The 20,422-nt window shown below is 39.6% G+C and overlaps 1 protein-coding gene across 1 annotated transcript; it reads right to left on the bottom strand.

The window, feature by feature from the left end:
- Positions 1-304: 304 nt before the first annotated feature.
- On the bottom strand, positions 305-11,745 carry LOC131221367 (cellulose synthase-like protein H1). The gene is made up of 9 exons (XM_058216616.1): positions 11,474-11,745; positions 10,274-10,601; positions 9,531-9,659; positions 8,934-9,050; positions 2,926-3,138; positions 2,434-2,569; positions 1,878-2,035; positions 1,193-1,543; positions 305-940 (listed from the first exon to the last, which is right to left on the bottom strand). The coding sequence occupies exons 1-9, from the start codon at positions 11,728-11,730 to the stop codon at positions 392-394; spliced, it is 2,238 nt and encodes a 745-aa protein (XP_058072599.1). The 5' UTR covers positions 11,731-11,745; the 3' UTR covers positions 305-391.
- Between the last annotated feature and the right edge of the window lie 8,677 nt (positions 11,746-20,422).

Genomic DNA, 20,422 nt, shown 5'->3' with positions numbered 1-20,422 from the left:
CCAATCTCACAGGCTTTTCAAATCTCCGGCGGAGCTCCCTAACCCATTTAATGGCCTCCTCTTCCTGGATAGAGTTGGCTTAGGCTGCCTTAAGGAGGGATAGTTTTTTTTTTTTTTTTCCTTTTCTTTCTTCCTTTGCTTCTTGTTGCACTCTCATATGATAGGGGCGGGCCCATTCCTCTTTTTGTTTTTGGACCTGCCCGAAATATGGCACGTACATCTTTCCAGCATATATGGATTGTCCCGACTGTTTATATATATATATATATATATATATATATAAGAAAAGAAAAGAAAAAAAAAAAACAGATGAACAGGTGAATAGCAGATGAATAACTTTCCACGCACAGGTGAATCACTTGTTTTGCAAATTGTAGAGGAACGTCTTTAACTAAAAGGATCTAAATCTAGTACAGAAGTTCAAGAAGAAGAAAGCCAATGCTGCAGATTTGCACAAGGTGGACCAGGGGATCCCATAACTTCCTTTACCAAAGAGCCCTTTCACAAAGGGAAAGAAGCTCAGCACCACCCATGTACTACACACTATCTCCCCCAGCCCAGGTGGCCCACCAAAGACCGGTAGCCACACCCCTAACAGCCCCACCACAAGTGCAGTCATATGCACTAACACAATGACCGTAGCTGGCACGAAGATGGGTGAAGAGTCGAAGGTGAATCGTCCAGCATCCACATCAGTCCCATTATCAGTTGCACTTTGATCTTTACGTGTAATTTGGAAGATAGTCTCTGATACGCCGAGAAGTTTCAGTATGACATCCAAGATTCCGAACAAACACGAAGTTGACGCTGTTATCCTCGACATTCTTTGATTGTTCCACCATGCACGGATGGATTGCCCGCATTGAAAGTACTCCATCAGACTGTAGAGGTTGGGCAAGATGAAAAGAGTAGCGGAGACGATCATCCATGGATCTGATGCCTGTAGGCAAATGAAAAGGATGAGATTGATTCTGACCTTTCTAGTTAGAAGGACGTGTTGGAGATATCATATGTTTACGGGGAAAAAAAAAAAAAAAATCAGGTGGGCCACACATGAGTTATGGATGAGGTTGGGTTACGGAATCTAGGCATAACATTGAGGAGCATGTAATGGATGGTTAGATGGAACTCACACGTGTGGTGAGGCCTAGACAGCTCGAACGTACATGATCATTCTCCTTAACTTGCTTACCTTAGGCAAGAAGGACGTATTGGTGAGGAGACAAAAGGCCGGCAGCGCAGCGTAGCACAGCTCTGGAATGGACTGCGGAGCCCACACGATGATGGTAAGGTACGCCAGGGACTGTCGGAAGCTGAGACTGGTGATGAGGGTGGCTAGCAAGGGGTTGTGTTCTCCAACCAGGATTTCAAGAAGGCCCGTGACCCACCTTTTCATCTGTGACAGTGTAGCGGGCCCACCCATGGGTGCGCACCCAAGAAATGCTGGCTGCTCCGGCGTACAGTAGACCGAACGCCAGCCCATAGAGTGGATCTTCAGCCCTGTGAGAACGTCCTCAGTAGCGGAACCGTACACCCAACCGACCTGGAACCAAAGATTCAAGGTGGTTCAAGACGAGAAAAGAGTATCCACTGCTGTAGACTCGCACGAGTCTTATTCGACTGGACCGAGTCGACTCAGACTCGGTTGAGTCCAATTCCGTTCTTCACGACAAGTCAATATTAAAAAAATATGCCTGACTCGGCCAATACTCGACTCAGGGGTAAGGCCCACTTGTCTAAATTATCATGTGGGCCCATTTGATGGACCATGCTGTGGGTAAAATTCAGTCAAAAGTCACACTAATTAGACATTTCTACAATCATATTGATAGCTCGGGAACAGTTAGAGCAGAAAGAAAAGTTGTGAATTTTCACACCTCTTTACCCCAGCGAGTGTTGAACTCGTACTGACAATCTGCAACCTCCTTGGCTGCCTCAAGAGTTGCTGAGAAATCGGACGGACTGGATGATTCTTCATATTTTCCGGACATTATTGGAACAACTGATTTTGAGAATTCTGTTGAGTCGCCAAATCCTTTATCCAATGTATTTTCAAGTAATTTGTGGAAAAAGAAAAAAAAAAAAGCATTAGTCCAACACTACCAAATCAAAAGAGTCAATCAGGTGAGGCCCAGCATCTAGGTGGCTGTTGCTTATCTAAATATATGTGGACTATTGGCCTTTTTGTCTTTATAAGCCTCTTCTTTCTTTCTTTCTTTCTTTCTTTTCCACCCAATTGAAGAGTGGACCAGGACCATGTTGATTCTTGGGTCAGATTATAATTTTGAGGCAGACACTATAGACGGCTTGGATATAGCATGTGGTTGAAGCTGGCATGCACAGGGCATTAATTGTACTATAGGGGGGATTTAATTAAGACAGAATCCAATCCATGGTAGGGAGAAAAAAAAAATGTCCTTTCAATCTTCTTACCATTGATTGAATTGAAAATGGAGAGTTTAGTCCCTTTACAATCAGGGAGCTGCCCATATATAACTTTTCTTCTGTGGAAGCATCCTGTTCCTCCATACAAGGGCCCTTGAATTCCCGCTGTCCCGTGCTGTACATACTGTATAAAAATAGATAAATAAGTAAACATAGGTACACCCAGCGACTTAAATTTGAATTTATATGATTCTAACCATGCAATCTATGTGTCATAAAAAATGGACGGTGGTAACATAATGGCCCCATTCAAACAGTCATGATCATCCAATTTGAATGATCTGTTTGAATTAATAATTCGGTGCCACATATGTCATTCAAAAGCCCTGAAAACATTGCTAACCTCCCTACAAAGGTGTGGACACCCAAACATGCATACATAAAACTTATCCAAGTCAAACTCAATTTGACAAGATTTCAAACTGAGTGAATTGAGAAATTCAATCATGAATATGAACTTAGTGCCAGTTGCGAACTTACTTCTTGTAGGACAATTACATGATTTCCAAATGGGTCGTCTTTGAGGCCGCCGTAGAACATCTGTGGAAATTGCACGAACCCGTTTTCTATTTCTTTACCGTTGCCCATAAAGAAACACATTGCATGAAGGACAACCTGTGGATTGTTTACAAACATGTCGCAGTCCACATTCAACATGAATGGAGCATTCGTCATCACTCCCGAGACCCTTGTCTATTCAACAATTACAAAAGAAAATTAGAAGATCATATATGAGAATTTTCCTATTGTGGGCTAAGTTTCTTACTTTGAGGGCCATGATTTGGTGATGTAAGCCATTATTTAAATGGCTTCCATCTTAGAATGATCATGACCAAATGAATCAACTCAATCAAGAGACTAAGGTATCCTTCTAATCAAGAAAGGTTAAAAGATGAGTGACTGAAACATATTCATTATTGAAAAATTGTTGGAGGGTTGATAAGTGATGACCTGAGCATTGTCTTATTGGAAGGGTGGCAATAGTTGACCCTCTAGCCATGCCTAGTCCCTTAAGCCCTAGCCCTGGCCTAGCCTTAGTTCTAATTAATAAGGTAGCCTAACAAGGCCTTTTGGCAAAGAGTGAAGGATCAAAGATTTAAAATAGTCTAATTTAAGAAAATTTGGAGAGTATTCCCACCAAGGATAAGTAAATCAATATAAAAGGCTCTGAATATTGTAATAAACCTCTCGATCCAAGAGGCATTTAAACTACACTTTCATTAAATGAAAATTCACTCACAAGTGTTTTTAAACTAGCCAATTTTTTGGTATAACGGTACCCACTTAATGATTCATGAGCCAGACTAATGAGCTGGGCTACGTCATTTACCACTGGCTCAGACCCAGTCCTAACACCGGGCGTAGATTTTAAGCGTGGTCCTGTGAAACAATGCCACGTTTAGGAGCCCATGAACAAGCCAAAGAAAGTTGGGCAGCAAGTCCCATTGCCGCCTCTACCTGATTGCCCATCTAAAAAATGAAACATGGGGACTAACTTTATCAATAGTGAATGGTACATTGCTTATGTGCCCGTAAGCGTCTACGTGGGTTGAATTTCCAAGTTGGCATCTATTATTTTCATACTAGAGGGAATGGGCGATAAAGGAGTGCATAGTATGTATTGTGTATATCTTTTGTAAGATCCAAGCAATGAACTTGTGGGTCATGCTAATTAACATAAACTAGCCAAAAAATAAGCATTTTTGAGATAATGGGGCATTGAGTTCACATGTTTACCATATTGAACTACATGCCTATATTGTTGGAATTTCAAGCCATATCTTTGCATGCCTTACAAAAGTTCCTCAATCCTCACCTTTTTAAAGAGAAACAAGACATTGCAAGATGTTGGACACTAAAATTTCTTAATGGGTGTGGAAGAAACCTCATAACAAATCAAACACACAAAAGAGAAATAAAAAAGAAGCAAACACATAGAACACAAAGTTTTTTACGTGGAATACCCTTACAGAGAAGTTTAGGTTTTGGTCAACTTCTCTAGGCTTGACAAAGAAGAGAAGAAAACAGAGTATGCACAAGAAGCAACAATGATAGTGTTACTATTGAATATTAGAGATGGTGATAGTAGTTTGAAATAGTGGAGATGGGAGATTGAAGCCACAGTGTAGATTGTTGATCGAGTACCTTCAATATAAAGTCAAAAGGTAGAGTTTTCAATTCGATCGACATGTTATCAATTCAATCAAAATATTCCCTGAAATTCATGTTTGCTCATTGGACGTTTTTGAACATTGTTGATTCGATCGATAGAGGTGTTGATTTGATTGATGGTTTGTCGAGTCCTATCAATTCAGTCGACGGTCTGATCAACAGTGTGTGTAAGTTCTGCATTAAGTCCGGGTTTTGTTTCTAATTACGTTTAGAAGTGTATAAATATGCTTTGCAATATGCGATTAGGGTGAATAAGAAAGAACTTATCATGAAGAAAATGGATTTTGAAGGGATTTAGGAATTTTCATTTGTAAGTTATTCCATCTCTAGTAATTCTTTTGATATAGTGCATTGATCGTCACTTTGTGCTATGGTTTTTTCCTACAAGGGTTTTTCACTTAAAAATGTGTTTTGAGTTTGCTTCTTCATTTTTGTTCTCTTTTGTGCATTTGATTTATTCTGAGGTTGCTTTCATGCCCATTAAAAAGTTTCAGTGCCCAACATAAGAAAAGAACAAAACAAGTTTTTTTTAAAAATAAAATTTGAATGTCGATATCCCATAAGATTCTTAGAAAGAGGTAGATAACCTTTGTTGGAAGGTGTTGTAGCCTTCTTTTATTTGATTAGGACTGGGCTCATATGTTAGTTTTGGACTATCTAAAAAATGGTGGTGACTCTTCAAACATGCACATGTCATAACAATTGTAATGAAATTGAGACCAATATATAAATCGATGACACAATTATCATCAGGCATAGATGAGAATATAATATTTACCATCTGATTTTTCCCATCATATTTGGACTACTCACTACTTTACCTTTAACCATCCATTTGATACCTATTAAATGGATGGTTAGGGTTGCTTGATTATCGTAATCGTATCCACAATAGGACAAACAATTTAGATGGTCTTTATTAATAAAGACCAATGTCGCATGTGAGGACTCGTTATGACCATTCTTAAATGGCACAAAACTAATATAAATTAAAGCTATCATGAGATTTTATTATTGGAATCTTGGAGAGCTTGGAGAGTCTCGAAATAGTTTAAACTTCTTGTTTAAGTTGTGAGAAAGAGTTCAAGTTACTTAAGAAGCTGTTTGTTCTTTTTATTAAATTTATTAGTTTAAAAAAGTTTGCTATTTAAGAAAAGTTATGGATTTAGAATTTATAAGGTCATACTAAAAGCTTTTTAAATAAACTTTATTCAAACTTGTTTTCAATCATATCAATTTTATATCTTATTTTTAGATATGATCTCTCGTTTTGGATTTAGGGCTATATCCCAGAAGAAGACCGTGATCTTTTGTTTTTATGCAAACACCCAAGAGCCAGCGCATTAATTAAGTGCTTGATAGTTAAAATATTGCCTGCCACCATTGAATATAAATTTGTCAAAATCTATAACTCCAACATGAAAAATGAAAAATGCAACTATGTTCCAAAAATAATTATTAAATTAGCAAACGACAAAAAATGGATATGGGACATGCTCCTGTTTAATTTGATATCTATTGTTATAGATGCAGTAAAAAAATGATAAAATTAAGAAAATGTAAATAAAATAAAATAAAATGGGGAATAAAATTTTGGGTTTTATATAATTCGGAAGAAAAGAACCTAATAAATAAATAAATAAATAAATAAAAACCAGCTATATATATATATATATATATGAGAAATGCTCACACACAACTAGCTGGACAATTCAAATTGGTCCAACTAGCTGTGTCATTTAATGAGCAGTTAAGTCTATAAATCTTTCCACGTAATTGATGAAAAGAAGTTGTTTGTTTGGTTGGGCACCATTGTAGCATTACTGTGAAATCTACCCAATCATTAGGTGACTCACTGCATGTTACCACCGGTGCAAAAAGACTAGCCCTGTCCCTGGTTCACGTGAACCATACAATTGGAACAAGTATAGATAGAAAGCTTACCTTCCAAACTCTTTCTCTTGGTGTGGCCCGCTTGAATTATTTATGTGACTGATTTTTGGATGCTGTCCCTAACATTTGGTGTGGCAGCTAATGGTTGGAGTAGATTTTACATTCTCATCATGGTGGGCCTTGTAAAAATTAAGGTTGGATGTCTCTTCCAACTGCTTCAATTGGTATGACCCACTTAAATCATTGATTAGGTTGACGTTTTTTTTTTTGCTTTGAACCCAACATGGCATTACACATCTAATGATCGAAGTAGATTTATTGAACACATCACGGTGGGCCATTTCAAAATTTGAAAGGGGTGTACGCCCGTCAAACCATTATTGTTTCCATAAAACTGTTAATTTCTATTGATAACAGTGAGAAGTGGATTAGGTGTTACCCAAGCAACACAGGCTGCGAGTGTTTCACAAACCATATGGCCCACCATGATATATATGCTGTATATCCAGGCCGTCCATCAATTTTTACATGTCATTTTAGTGCAACTTACTAAAAATACATCAAATTCAAATCTCAAGTGGACCACACCATAGGAAACAATGGATATTTTGAAAAATTCCTAGGCCTAAAATGATGTTTATTTTCCATCCAACATGTTCATGAGGTTATACAGACATTGATGTATAATTTTCATCCATGTGGTTCATGAGGTCATTCCTGCTGAGATGAATTGAAATTAAAAATAAATAAATAAATCCAAAACTTTTGTTGCCACATGAATATTTCAATGGTGGAAGTTCAGTCCTCAACTTTTCTTGTCATGTGGCCCACTAGAGTTTTGGATCTATATCATTGTTCGGTCAATGTCCTAATATGATCTAGCAAAATGGGCGGGATAGATTTATAACAAACATCACGGTGGGCCGCACCTAGCTTCCAGCTGCAACTGATGCTTTGGGTTTGGTTTCCGGGGAGAGAGAGCATTAATAAATGAGAGAAGGATTAAATGAAGAGAGAGAAAAAAGGAGATTGACCTTGGTGATCTATCATGTGTAACAAAAGTTTTGGATTTATTTATTTAAAGATATTCCAATATTTAATATAAAATATAAATCATAAGTGTACAACCTCGGCACAAATATTTTATATATTTCACGTGCTTGTTTTAAAAGAAAATGGAATATTTAAAGAAGTTATACACTTATGATATACCTAGGTGATCTATCATGTGTAACAAATCCGGTCAATTAAACATTTAGGGTCCCTTATAAGCATGTAAGCATGTGAAATATATAAAATATTATTTTTCTGTAATTAATAATAAGATATTCTCCTATATAAAAAATTTGGGTGGTTAGAAATTCATTCTAACATTCCATATTCAACTTGCATGTGTAACTAAAGTAATTAGAATCATTTGCTAATTTTTTTGCCGATAAAATTAATTAGTATGTCTTATTTGATAAACGGATTGGATATGTGAAACTTATTTCTAATATACCTAAATAAAACTTGATGCCATGTGCTCTCAAGAGGAGGCATTACGTGGGAATAAAAAAAGGTTTTTTTATATTTAATGCACAGCTAGTTGGACCAATTTGAATAGTCCAACTAGTTGTGTGTGAGCATCTCTCTCTCTCTCTCTCTCTCTCTCTCTCTCTCTCTATAGACACACACGCATACACACACAAAAATCTAAAATAGAAAAGTTCAATTAAAATAATTTTAACGCAAATGTATCGACAATCATGTATATTAAACAGTGTCCTTTACGTCTCTTAAGTGCCATTTCTCGTAGTCCTCATGTAAATTAATCCACCTTCTATAAAAATAAAAATAAAAATAAAAAACCTTGCTTACGCTAATTTTTATCAATGAGCTACAACTGCTGATCTCTATCCTTTTTTTTTTTTTTTAATAGATTCCAGCTACATGGCACTGGCTGAGTGGGGGTTACAGTTATTTTTACACCATTGCAGCTGTATTTAATGCTATTTTTACATGATGGAAAATCCACGGTTGGGCCATCAGACGAGCAGTACTCCACTTCATTGAACAGCAACTTGTCACGTGTGGTGCAAATCTAGAGACAGAAGTCCGAATAAATCCAGAAAAACAGAAGCAGATTGGCCCACTAAGATATAGCAGGTTTCTGTAAGAGATGGAGCCCAAGCATACCATGCTCGAAGGTACTGGACTGGGCGCCATCTCTGACAGGGACGTCCAACTCCACTCATCCAGGGCACAAGTGGTGTATGTTTATATTAATATAGACAGTTCAAATCATGGGCCCCACCATGGATGCATAATATTTGGAAAAAACCAAATTGATAAAGCAGTCTATTGTACAACGGCCAATTCATGCTTGTTTTACTGTGAGTTTTATAATTTTCAACCGAACAATATGTTCTGTTGTCTATTACCAAAACGTTCATAGCTCCAGCTTTGTAGTGATGGGGTTGTTTTGGCCTCTTCTCTCTGGCCACATACACAAGATGAGGAATCCCATTTGGAATCTTTTCCTTTTTCTCCCATATCACCTACAACCCACAAAAACACAGAGATAGGAACAAAATTAAAAATGAAACCTTTTCATTCCACACGTACGTGTGTCAGCCTCACATGTGTGGATAGCTCAGCCACCGCACAAGCTTCTATATATATGTGTCCACATGGCATGAGAATGGAACATCTGATGTATATATCCATTGGGTCGGCCCCACAGTGATGATTCCTTCGATGATGCTTCGGTTAGCAAAGTGGGCCATGTAATATATGAAACAAATGGACGGCTATGAGAACTTTGTTTGGCCATCTGTTTTGTTTCGTACACTATATATGTCTCACCTGATAAGTAGACAGCCCAAGCGGTTTTTTTTTTCTTTTGCACTCGGTGGGCCCACCTGATCGACGGCTCGGATGTTCCATTCATGGAGTATGGGCTGTACATGCATGTACATGCAATTCACAAACTTTTTGCCAAATTATTGTAGATAATCACCAAAACAATGATCAAATACCTTAACTATGCTTCGATGGTTTTGATGATTAATATTCGAGAAATCTTCAAAATGGTCCATCAAATGATCAGGCACAGACGATTTTTGGACAGCCTCTTTAATTTTCCGGTCAAGTTCTTCATATTGGACCTAACGGGCTCCCAGGAAATGAAATAAACACATGTTAAGAAGCAATGAAGCATTTAAACTGTCACCAACAAGAACATGATTATTGGACGTGATCAAAGATTAGATGGTAATGCCACAAACAAGCATGTGACCGAAGACCAAACGTCCATCATGATTGAATACCAAAAAGAAAATAAAAATAAAAATTAGATTGATCTAATTATCCGGTGTGCTCCAAATGGAATTGGAGAATTTTTAGATGCATATGTTATTTTCTGTGATGTGGCCCACCTAATGATTGGATCGACCTAATCTTGTTTTTCATTGATAATCATGGTGGGGCCCGCCTATTTGATGGGTTGGATGATATAAATACATAACATGTGACAGCAATGATGGGTTTTGCCATCTCAAAAGAAAATAAATGAAGGATATTTTTTTATCAACGCAGTGCCCACCACCTTTAACTTGGTCGTTCCTCAATTATATATAACTGAAAATTTACTAAGGAAAACCAATTTAAATTTTTATAAGCATGGTGGGACGTCCCACTATCTTTTTACTTCTAATCGTAATCCTATAAATTTTCATTGTGGGTCCCACTTTGTGTGTGTGTGTGTTGTGTCTTAAATCACCTTCATCTCTTTCCATTGGCGAACAAAATCATCTGAAGAATACCCCGATGGCACTTCAGGTTCAGTCGAGAAATACATAAAAGGAGCTCGAACTCGAACACCGTATTTCTTGCAGAAGGGAACCCACAGCTTGGCAAACTCAAAAGCTTCAATCAAAGAATAGAAAGTGATCGGTGATGCCCCATCGTCCGACACATAGCAAGCGAGCTTGTGAGACGGGTAGTCGATGGCCAACAATGAGAGAACCGTGTTTACAGTCACGATCGGCGGTTCCAGCAAGGGGTCCGCTGTAGTCACAAACATGTCTACCAGAGGAAGCTCTTGTAACCTATTAAAGAAGATAAGAACAAATAATGAAATAGTAAAATTGGAACATTACATACACTCCATCCATTACTTGGGTGTGTTTACATGTCCAATCAAATTGGATTGCAAGCAATAATTCAATTCCACAAGAAGTGAATAATCAAAGTGTTTGAATTGCAATCACCAAGGCTTCAGGTCTAACTTGTAACAAACAAATTGAAACTAGAAGTTTGGTTGTCTCTATGAACATGAGTTCTAAAACACGAGTCAACTCGAAGTAAATTTTACCAAGATTAGAGCAAAACTCAATCTTGTCACATCAGAGCCAAGACTAAGAAAGAATTTTATTCGACTCGGGAAAAACTCAGAAAAAACTCGATGAAACTCAACAAAACTTCAACCAATCAAAACCATTCGACAATCTTTTAATATTAACTACAATGGAAAAACTTGTATTAGTTACATAACTCAACTCATCCAACTTTCGAGTAGAGTTTTCTAATTTTTTGTACCATATTATTATGAAGAATTATGTGGACGGCAGACTTTCGTCAATGAAGTCCTACTTGTAACAAATAAACAGAAACTGGAAGTTTCGTTGTAGTATGAATGATAATTCAAAAACGATAGATAAATCAGTGGAGTTGAGTCAAATGGAACAAATTTCATCAAGACTTGAGAAAAACTCCATCAGGTCATGACTGAGTCAAGACTACACAACTTGTTGAAACTCGATAAAACTTGGAAAAACCTCAGTGAAACTCAACCAAACTTGACTCAACCCCAAGAAATGCGTACCTCAGTAGTAAATTCCTCTATAATGAATCAAAATAAAATTAAAAAATTGCAATTGAATCCAATAGTGTCCAAACGCACTCTTCTGATCATTTTTACCTCTCTAAAAGACGATCCGGATACGTTTTCTGATCAACCAGGTTCCATCTAGTGTTTGTGTTCAAGACCCAAATGAAGGTGAACCATGACTCACAAAGGAAGGCGATGAGCCAAATGGGTCCATGGCTTCCGAGGTGCTGGACCCGGTAAATGAGGAGAGAGAGGAGAAGGAAGAGGATGAGCAGTCTTAGTGCTCTTGATAGAGTGTTCCTACGAGGAACCTTCTCATGGAGAGGGAGAGAGATAAGGTTGGCCATTGATGGAAGGCGAAGGTGGATGAACTAAGCAGTTCTATTGTATGTGTGTACTTATAATATACTTTGTGTGTGCCCCATTCACGCTCATGTATGGCGTTTGCATGCTCTTGGCACGTGAGTGGGTCATTATTAGACCCGTGCTTCACTCGAAGCTTTGTGGGGCCCACCATAATGTATGTGTTAAAATACTCGCTAATGGTCAACGTTCATCGATCTTATAACTGTGGCTCGCCTAATGAGAGGACTGTTGTTATCTTTGGCGCATGTCACCAGTATGGTCGAATAGTACAGACCATCCATATGGTGGACCCAGCCATTGATGGGAGATCACAAGGACGTCGACAGTGATGTTTATATGCCATCCATACCGTTCAACTGTGGAAGTTCAATCCTCACGTTTTCGGCCCACTTGAGTATTGGATTCGGCCTACTTTTGGTTGTCTTGAAATGAGCTCACAAAACGGATCGACAGTGTGGATTTCTCACAAACATCACGGTGGGCCCCACCTATGTTTCCAGTGCAGGAACTTCCTGCGAGCTGCTTTCGCAGGAATCCCGCGTCCCAATAATCACTTCAATGTGGTGAACATGGGACTGATTTCGATCTCCTGAATGTATCACTACGTCCGATATCCAGACCGTCTAAATTATGGGTCTCATTATGGATTAGTTCGTATACCTAAAATCACTCTAATAATCAATAGTAATAAAATGGATGGCTGAAAGTAAAGGAGTGATGAGTAGCCTAAAAGAAAGGAGTGTTGAACGCGCGGGAAAATTCAGTGCCGTAGCTTGTCATAGGTCCACCTAATATTTGAGTCAGCTTATTTTTTAGATCATGCCCCAAAATGAGCTTTCAATAGACGGTGTGGATGTAGGAACATACATTAATGTGAGCCCCACAGTCAGGGGTTCCACCCAAGATGGGTTTTTTTTGGCTTACTACACAACCAACTTTTAACGAGTGTAATTTCTGTAGCTTTACAATAAGTTATGTTTTAGATCCACTCTGTTTATAAATTTTTACAGATCATTTTAGAGCATCAGCCCGAAAATGAGGCACATCCAAAGTTCAAGTGAGCCATGTCACATAGAGCAGTGGGGATTGAGAACGACTACCATTGAAACTGTCTTAGGGTCCACTGTGAGGTTTATTTTCCATCTAACCTCTTTATAAGGTCACATAGACCTGGATGATGGGAAAACACATATATTAGTTTGATAGAGTACTGTTTTATAGCTCCAAGAAATTTTTAACAGTAGGCATCCAATTCCCAATGTTTCTACTGTGGCCCCCTTAAGCCTTAGATCTGACGCATTTCTCGTCTCATTACCCAAAATAGTATTGAAAAATGAGTGGACAGTGTAGATCAGATATATACATCATGATGGCCCCCCGAAAGTTCCACATGTCCCCACTTTTAGTTTCTTCTCTTGACCAGGAATGTGCAGCACCACTGGAGCGGATTAGGTGAGACTCCGGCCTCACCGAAGACTATGCGGCCCTTACCATGGTGAGCACCTTGACGTGTGTATTATGTATACACTTTGTCCATCCATTTTTTCAGGTCATTTGAGGGCATGATCTCAAAAATTAAGAAGAATCAATTATAAGGGGGACCATACCATAGGAAAGAGTGGTGATTGAACACTCTATCATTAAAAACTCTTAGGGAGCACCTTAATGTTTCCATGGTTTTTAAGTTCGCGTAATTCTGAATGAAGGGAAAAAATGGATATCAGCTTGATCCAAAAAAACACAAATATCAGCTTGATTCAAAACTTTTGTGGCACATTAATGGCCTATCACCACTTATGGTGTGGTATGGTCCACCTGATAATTGAATCTGCTTCATTTTTTAGATAATGTCTTAAAATGATCTGAAAAATGGATGAACAGGGTGGATACATAATACACATCAAGGTGGGCCCTACGGTGAGGCCTACATCTTGGGTGACACCAGGGTCTCACTTAATCCGCTCCCCTGCGCGCCCAACGGAATTTCTTACCGTGTGATATGTACATGGGCCCTAAGATTATATATTTCTTAGATCAACAAGGTCCATCCATTTTTTTTTGAGATCGTCCTAGGATACAAGCCCAAAGCCAATGAAGATTCAAAGTTAAAGTGGACCACACAACTGAAAACAGTATAAATTGATGCTATTATTGTTGAAAACTTCTTGGGGCCTGATATTTGTATTTTAACTTTATCCAGGTATGTGTCAATGTGATCTTATGAACAGATCAATGGAAAATAAGCCTCACCATTGGCTGAAAGTTTCAACAGTGGTTTGCTAAATCCCCATTGCCTTTTTCTGTGGTGTGATCCACTTAAGCTTTGGATGTACCTTATTTTTGAGTTCATGCCCTTAGAATTATATGGGAAAAAAAAAATGATGGATGGTGTAGATGTAATACTAAAATTATTGTGGGACCTAGAAAAGTTGCATACATTAAAAGTTATGCTGTGTAGCTAGAAATTTATTTGGGAGAGAAATCCAACGTATCTTGTTATCCAGTGGAGTAGATTAGGTGAGACCCCGTGACGCAGGGAAGGACGTGAGGTCAAGCACCGTCTTCCTCAAGAGGATATGTATTCCGAATCTACGGAACTTCTCTGGACTCCTCACAGAGACTTCTCGAATCCACGAGGAAGAAAGCAAAAAATAAAAATAAATTCTAATAAATTCAAAATTGATTAATGAATGAATAAAAATGAGTTCACAACCCTTTAAATAGGGGTACCAAGCAATGGGAAAGAAATTAGAATCAAACTACAACTAAAACTCCTAGAATTCGCGACTTACTATAAATAGTAAACTTACTATTTATAGATGGTCGTGATGTCTACTAGTGCGCAAGGTTTTCGGCCAAAAATAGTAAGTGTCCTATTTGGCTTCACCAAACCGTTCTCCTAATTTTTCTAAGCTCTTTTCATGTTGGACGCAACTCCTAAAGCCCAACGGATGAATAGTTATAATCAAACTAAAACTTACTATTTATAGTAAAAACGAAATTAAAATAGGGAAACGACCGTCGAACTGGCAGTATTTCGCAAATTCGGCTTGGATAACCCAGCATAGCGGGGTTAGTTGGCTAAAGTAGCTCGTTCTACCCCAAAATCATATATTTTACGTAAGATAACTCATTCCGGATTGCGAGATACGCTCGATTTAAGGTCTGATGGTCAGGATCACTTATGTCGTTGACCGGGTCTTTTCTGATCCATCTTGGCCATGTAACTATCTACGACCCACTCTACATCAGTCTCCTCTACCTCAAAAGAACTCGTCCTCGAGTTCTCGTCTTGCTCTAATTCATGATACTCGGTCAGGTCCACGACGTTGAAAGTTCATGAGATCGCCATGTCATATGGAAGATCAACAACATAAGCGTTGTCATTGATCTTTCGGATGATTGGTATCAGTCCAATCTTTTTATTCTTCAACTTATTATATGTTCTGGTCGGAAATCTTTCTTTGAGCAGATGGACCATTACTTGGCCGCTCACCCGAACACCTTTTGTCGCTGATGCTTGTCCGTTTGGTTCTTGTACTTTTCGTTCGAGGCACGTAGCTTGGCTGTACCTCCGCATGAATGCCCATGATCATGTCTGTCATATGTTCTGTTACAATGCTCATGCCTGGGAGCTTGGGTAGAGGGACCAAGTCTAGTGTGTGGTGAGGTACTCGTCCGTAAATAACCTATAACAGGGATTTCCCTGTCGAGTGGTTCACCATGTTGTTGAATGCAAACTCCGCTTGAAACAAGGTCAAATCTCACTGCTTCGATTTTTCTCCTAAAATACATGAAGGAGGTTTCCTAACGTGCAATTCACAACCTCGGTTTGCACGTCAGTCTGTGGGTGGTAGGCGCTGTTGAACTGAAGTCATGTATCGAATCGAGTCTACAAAGTCTGCCAAAAGTGGCTTATGAACTTCGTGTCATGGTCAGAAATAATAATCTTGGGAACCTGGTGTAGCCGCACAATTTCTCTGAAGAATAGATTTGCCACGTGTGTTGCATCGAAAGTCTTTTTGCATGGAATAAAGTGCATCATCTTAGAGAAACGATCTACTACCACGAACACCGAATCCATGTCGTATTGTATTCGTAGGAGACCAAGCACAAAGTCTATAAATAAATCCTCTCAAGGGCCGTCAGGCACGGGTGACAGAGTATAGAGGCTCGTATTATGAGATTGCCCCTTGGAGGTCTGACAAATGTAACAACGCTAGACTACCTTTCCCACATCACGTACCAATTGCGGCCAGTAATACCGTTCTTCCACAAGAGCTCGCGTCTTGTCTCGCTCAAAATGTCCACTAAGGTCACCTCCATGTAACTCTTGGATTATCTGTTCCCTTGGCGAACTGTTGGGGATGCATAGTCAATTTTCCTTAAAAAGGAACCCGTCTTGCATATGTAAGTCGTCAGGGTGACCTTCGTGGCATCTAACCCATGCGTCCTTAAAGTCGTCGTCGTCGGCATATATGTCTTTGAGGCGCTCGAACCCGACAACCTCATTGCTCATAGTGACTAACAAAGTTGTACGACGACTCAGCGCATCGGCTACTTTATTCTGTTACCCTTACTTATGTTTTAGCACGAACGTAAATTCCTGCAAAAACGAGATCCATCTAGCAAGCACATGATTAATGTTAGCTTGACTATTAATGAATTTGAGAGCTTGATGATCCATGTAAAGTATGAATTCTCTTTGAATCAAATAATGTCGTCAGTGTCGCAATGCCTGGACCACTGCATATAACTTGATCTCACATGTAGACCACTTCTTATGTGCATCGCTAAGTTTCTCACTCTAAAAGGCTACCGGTCTACCTTCTTGAGACAAAACTCTCATAACCCCGACATACGAGGCATCACATTCGACTTCAAATAGTTTGTCGAAGTTGTCAAGTATAAGAACCGGGGTCGTGGATAATCTGCGCTTGATTTCGGCAAAGCTCCTGTTGGCTTCGTCAGTCCACTAAAATTGCCCTTTTTTCATGCAATCTGTGATTGGTGACATAATGATACTGAAATTTTTCACGAACCGACAATAAAATGTCGTCAGTCTATGAAAACTTCACACTTCGTGAATATTTCTGGGAACCGGCCATTCTCTGATTGCCTTCACCTTTTCCTCATCCACCCGAATGCCCGTGGATGTTATAACAAAATCCAGAAACAATAGGCTATCAGTCATGAAGCTGCACTTTTTTAAATTAAGATACAGTTTATTTTTAGTGAGCACTTAAAGGACCTTCTTGAGGTGTTCCATATGGGTAGTTTCGTCTTAACTGTATATCAAAATATTGTCGAAATAAACCACAACAAACCGCCCAATGAAAGGTTTCATAACGTGGTTCATCAATCTCATGAATGTGCTAGGCGCGTTCGAAAGACTGAATGGCATGACCATCCATTCGTACAATCCTTCCTTGGTCTTAAAAGTCATTTTCCACTCATCACCTAGCCGTATTCGAATCTGATGGTAGCAGCTCCTTAGGTCCAATTTAGAGAATATTTTTGCACCCTCTAGTATGTCCAGCATATCGTCCAACTGTGGTATAGGAAACCTATATTTTATGGTGATTTTGTTAATTGCCCGACTGTCGACACACATGTGCCAACTCTCATCTTTCTTTGGAGTTAATAGAGCTGATACGACACATGGGCTCATGCTTTCTCGAATAAGACCCCAACAGATCAGCTCCTCCACTTGTCCCTGTAGAATCTCACACTCATTCGGACTCATTTGATAATGAGGATGATTGGGTAAACTGAACTCGGGGACAAAGTCAATATAGTGTTGGATATCTCGCATGAGGGGTAACCCATCGGGAAGGTCATCGGGCCAGATTTCTTTGAATTCATGTAACAAGGGCCTCAATCTTTCAGGGATGATGGTAGGCTCGAGTTCTTCCCCTTTTACAATAATGCATAAACCTATCTTGTTTCTTTGTATTCTTCCACGAAGTTCCGTATGGTTAAGAGAAAATGACCCTTTACTTTAGAAGTTTTAGGTGGCCCTTCTAAATCCATAAGGGCTAAATTGGTCTTTCGGCCATCCTTGACAAAGATATATATGTTATTTTGCCCTTTATGAGTGGCGTCACGGTCAAATTGTCAGGGTCGACAGAGTAGTATGTAACATGCTTCCATGCCAACCACATTGCATATTAATTCATCCTTATAATGTTTGCCAATTGAAAAGGATATGGTGCACCGTTCAGTTACTTCTGTTTCGCTGACCTTTTTAATCCAACCGATTGTATATGGGGAGGGATGACGCTCCATTTTCAATTACAATTTTTCCACCATGACCTTGGAGATGATGTTTTCGCTGCTTCCACTGTCAATGATCATGTCACAAACCTTTCGATTCACCGTACACCTAGTGCAGAAGATGTTATGCCGCTGTAGATGCACTTCTTTTCTTGGCACATAGAATAGTCGCCTCACGACGAGTGACTCGCCGCGATCTTGCTGAACCCAACTTGAATCATCTGCGTCGTCCTCGGTGGTATACTCCTATTCTTCAACATCTGAATCTTCATAGGCGTTATTAGCACTACCATCATTGATGGCGAGGTTCGCCACTTTTCGCTGGGGACAAGTATTTTATAGGTGGCCCGATTGGCCACAACGATAATAGTTGTCGAGCCTTGGTCGAGCATAGGGGTTAGGAATTCTACTTGGACTAGCAACAGTCGATATGCCCCTTTGGGGTCTAGCTTGCCTGCTTCCATGATCTCAGCTCTCAAACGTAGGAGGTTAAGTGCGTGCTCCTATGAGCTCCTTCCCCTTGGGCTGTTGAACTCCTTGTGGCGGACCTGCCGCAGCGATCCTTATGGTAGGACAAGTCCATGTGTTAGGATGTTCAAGTTCCTCTTCCACCCGAGTAACCAACTTGATCGCATCATTCATCGTCTAAACGGATTGCATCAGGACCCGATCCTGGATCACCATACGCAATCCACCGTTAAATCGGGCGACTTGCTACGATTCAGTCTCGACCAAATCATTACATGCCACCAGACGGTAAAATTCTTTTGCATATTCTCTCACCGACCGACTACCCTGTCAACAATTTTGGTATTATTAGAATAATACCTGATCATAATCGCTAGGGAGGAATCAGGCAAGTAATAGTTGCTTTATTCGCTGCCATGTCCGGATTGGTGCTTTCATCTGCCTGGTTCATGTGAGTTACAGTTGTTCCTACCAAGCTGAAGCTCCGCCTTTCAATTTGTAGGCTACAAGCTTGACCTTCTTTCCTTTAGGGATGTCCATATAGTCAAAAAATCGCTTAACTTTAGAAAGTCAATCGAGAAAATCCTCAATGTGTAGTTAGTCATTGAAGTTAGGAATATCAACCCGCATCTCGAATTCTAGATCTGTTCGATTTACTCGATTGCTGCCTTGTCAGGGGTGTCGAAAGATTTTGTCATCGATCTCCTCCTCACTTGATCCCCCTTCCTCAGAAATTACCCTTGGATGCACTGCCAGTACTATCCTGCGATCAGGGCGATTACGAGTTTCAGCAATTGGCGGTGGAGGATTACTACCATGAATATGGAGTTGCCCTAGGGTTTCTGCCAAGAGATCCACTATGCGGTTGATGGAAGCCTGCATGGCTTGTCGATTCTCTTGTTGAGCTGCTTCGAAAGCTGTCGCCATTAAAGGTAAGTCCCTTGGAGTACCGCCCATGGGATTATTGTCTAACTCGTCGTTAGAAGCCATCTATCCGAGAAAAAACCTCGCTTTGATACCAAATTGACGCGAGGAAGGACATGAGGTCGAGCACCATCTTCCTCAAGAGGATAACTATTCCAAATCCACGAAACTTCTCTGGACTCCTCACAAAGACTTCTCGAATCCATGAGGAAAGAAAGCAAAAAATAAAAATAAATTCTAATAAATTCAAAATTGATTAATGAATGAATAAAAATGAGTTCACAACCCTTTAAATAGGGGTACCAAGCAATGGGAAAGAAATCATAATCAAACTACAACTAAAACTCCTAAAATTCGCAACTTACTATACATAGTAAATTTACTATTTATAGACAGTCGTGATGTCTACTAGTGTGCAAGGTTTTCGGCCAAAAATAGTAAGTGTCCTATTTGGCTTCACCAAACCGTTCTCCTAATTTTTCTAAGCTCTTTCACATTGGACGCAACTCCTAAAGCCCAACAGATGAAGAGTTATAATCAAACTAAAACTTACTATTTATAGTAAAAATGAAATTAAAATAGGGAAACGACCATCGATCTGGCGTTATTTCACAAATCCAGCTTGGGTAACCCGGCATAGCGGGGTTAGTTGGCTAAAGTAGCTCGTTCTACCCCAAAATCATATATTTTACGTCAGATAACTTGTTTCGGATTGCGAGATACGTCCGATTTAAGGTCCGATGGTCCGGATCACTTCTGTCGTCAACCGGGTCTTTTCTGATTCATCTTGTCCATGTAACTGTCTGCGACCCGCTCTACATCACCCCGGATCCACAAAGTGGCTGGGACCCTTGACTGTGGGGCTCATAGTGATGTATGTTCTTTAAATACACACCGTCCAACCGTTTTGAAAGCTCATTTCAAGGCATGATCCAAAAAATGAAACAGATCCAATTCCTATGTGGACAATACCAAAGGAAAACGACACAAGGCCACCAAAATGTT

This window comes from Magnolia sinica, chromosome 12, assembly GCF_029962835.1.
Source record: "Magnolia sinica isolate HGM2019 chromosome 12, MsV1, whole genome shotgun sequence".
Lineage (NCBI taxonomy): Eukaryota > Viridiplantae > Streptophyta > Magnoliopsida > Magnoliales > Magnoliaceae > Magnolia > Magnolia sinica.
This window is presented reverse-complemented; position numbering and strand designations above follow the sequence as displayed.

Coding starts and splice junctions, on each gene's coding strand:
- LOC131221367 (XM_058216616.1), bottom strand. CDS start 11,730: ATGGCCAACCTTATCTCTCTCCCTCTCCATGAGAAGGTTCCTCGTAGG. Junction 2,036..2,433: donor CATTTTCAATTCAATCAATG/GTAAGAAGATTG, acceptor CATTGGATAAAG/GATTTGGCGACTCAACAGAA. Junction 941..1,192: donor ATACGTCCTTCTTGCCTAAG/GTAAGCAAGTTA, acceptor ATTTGCCTACAG/GCATCAGATCCATGGATGAT.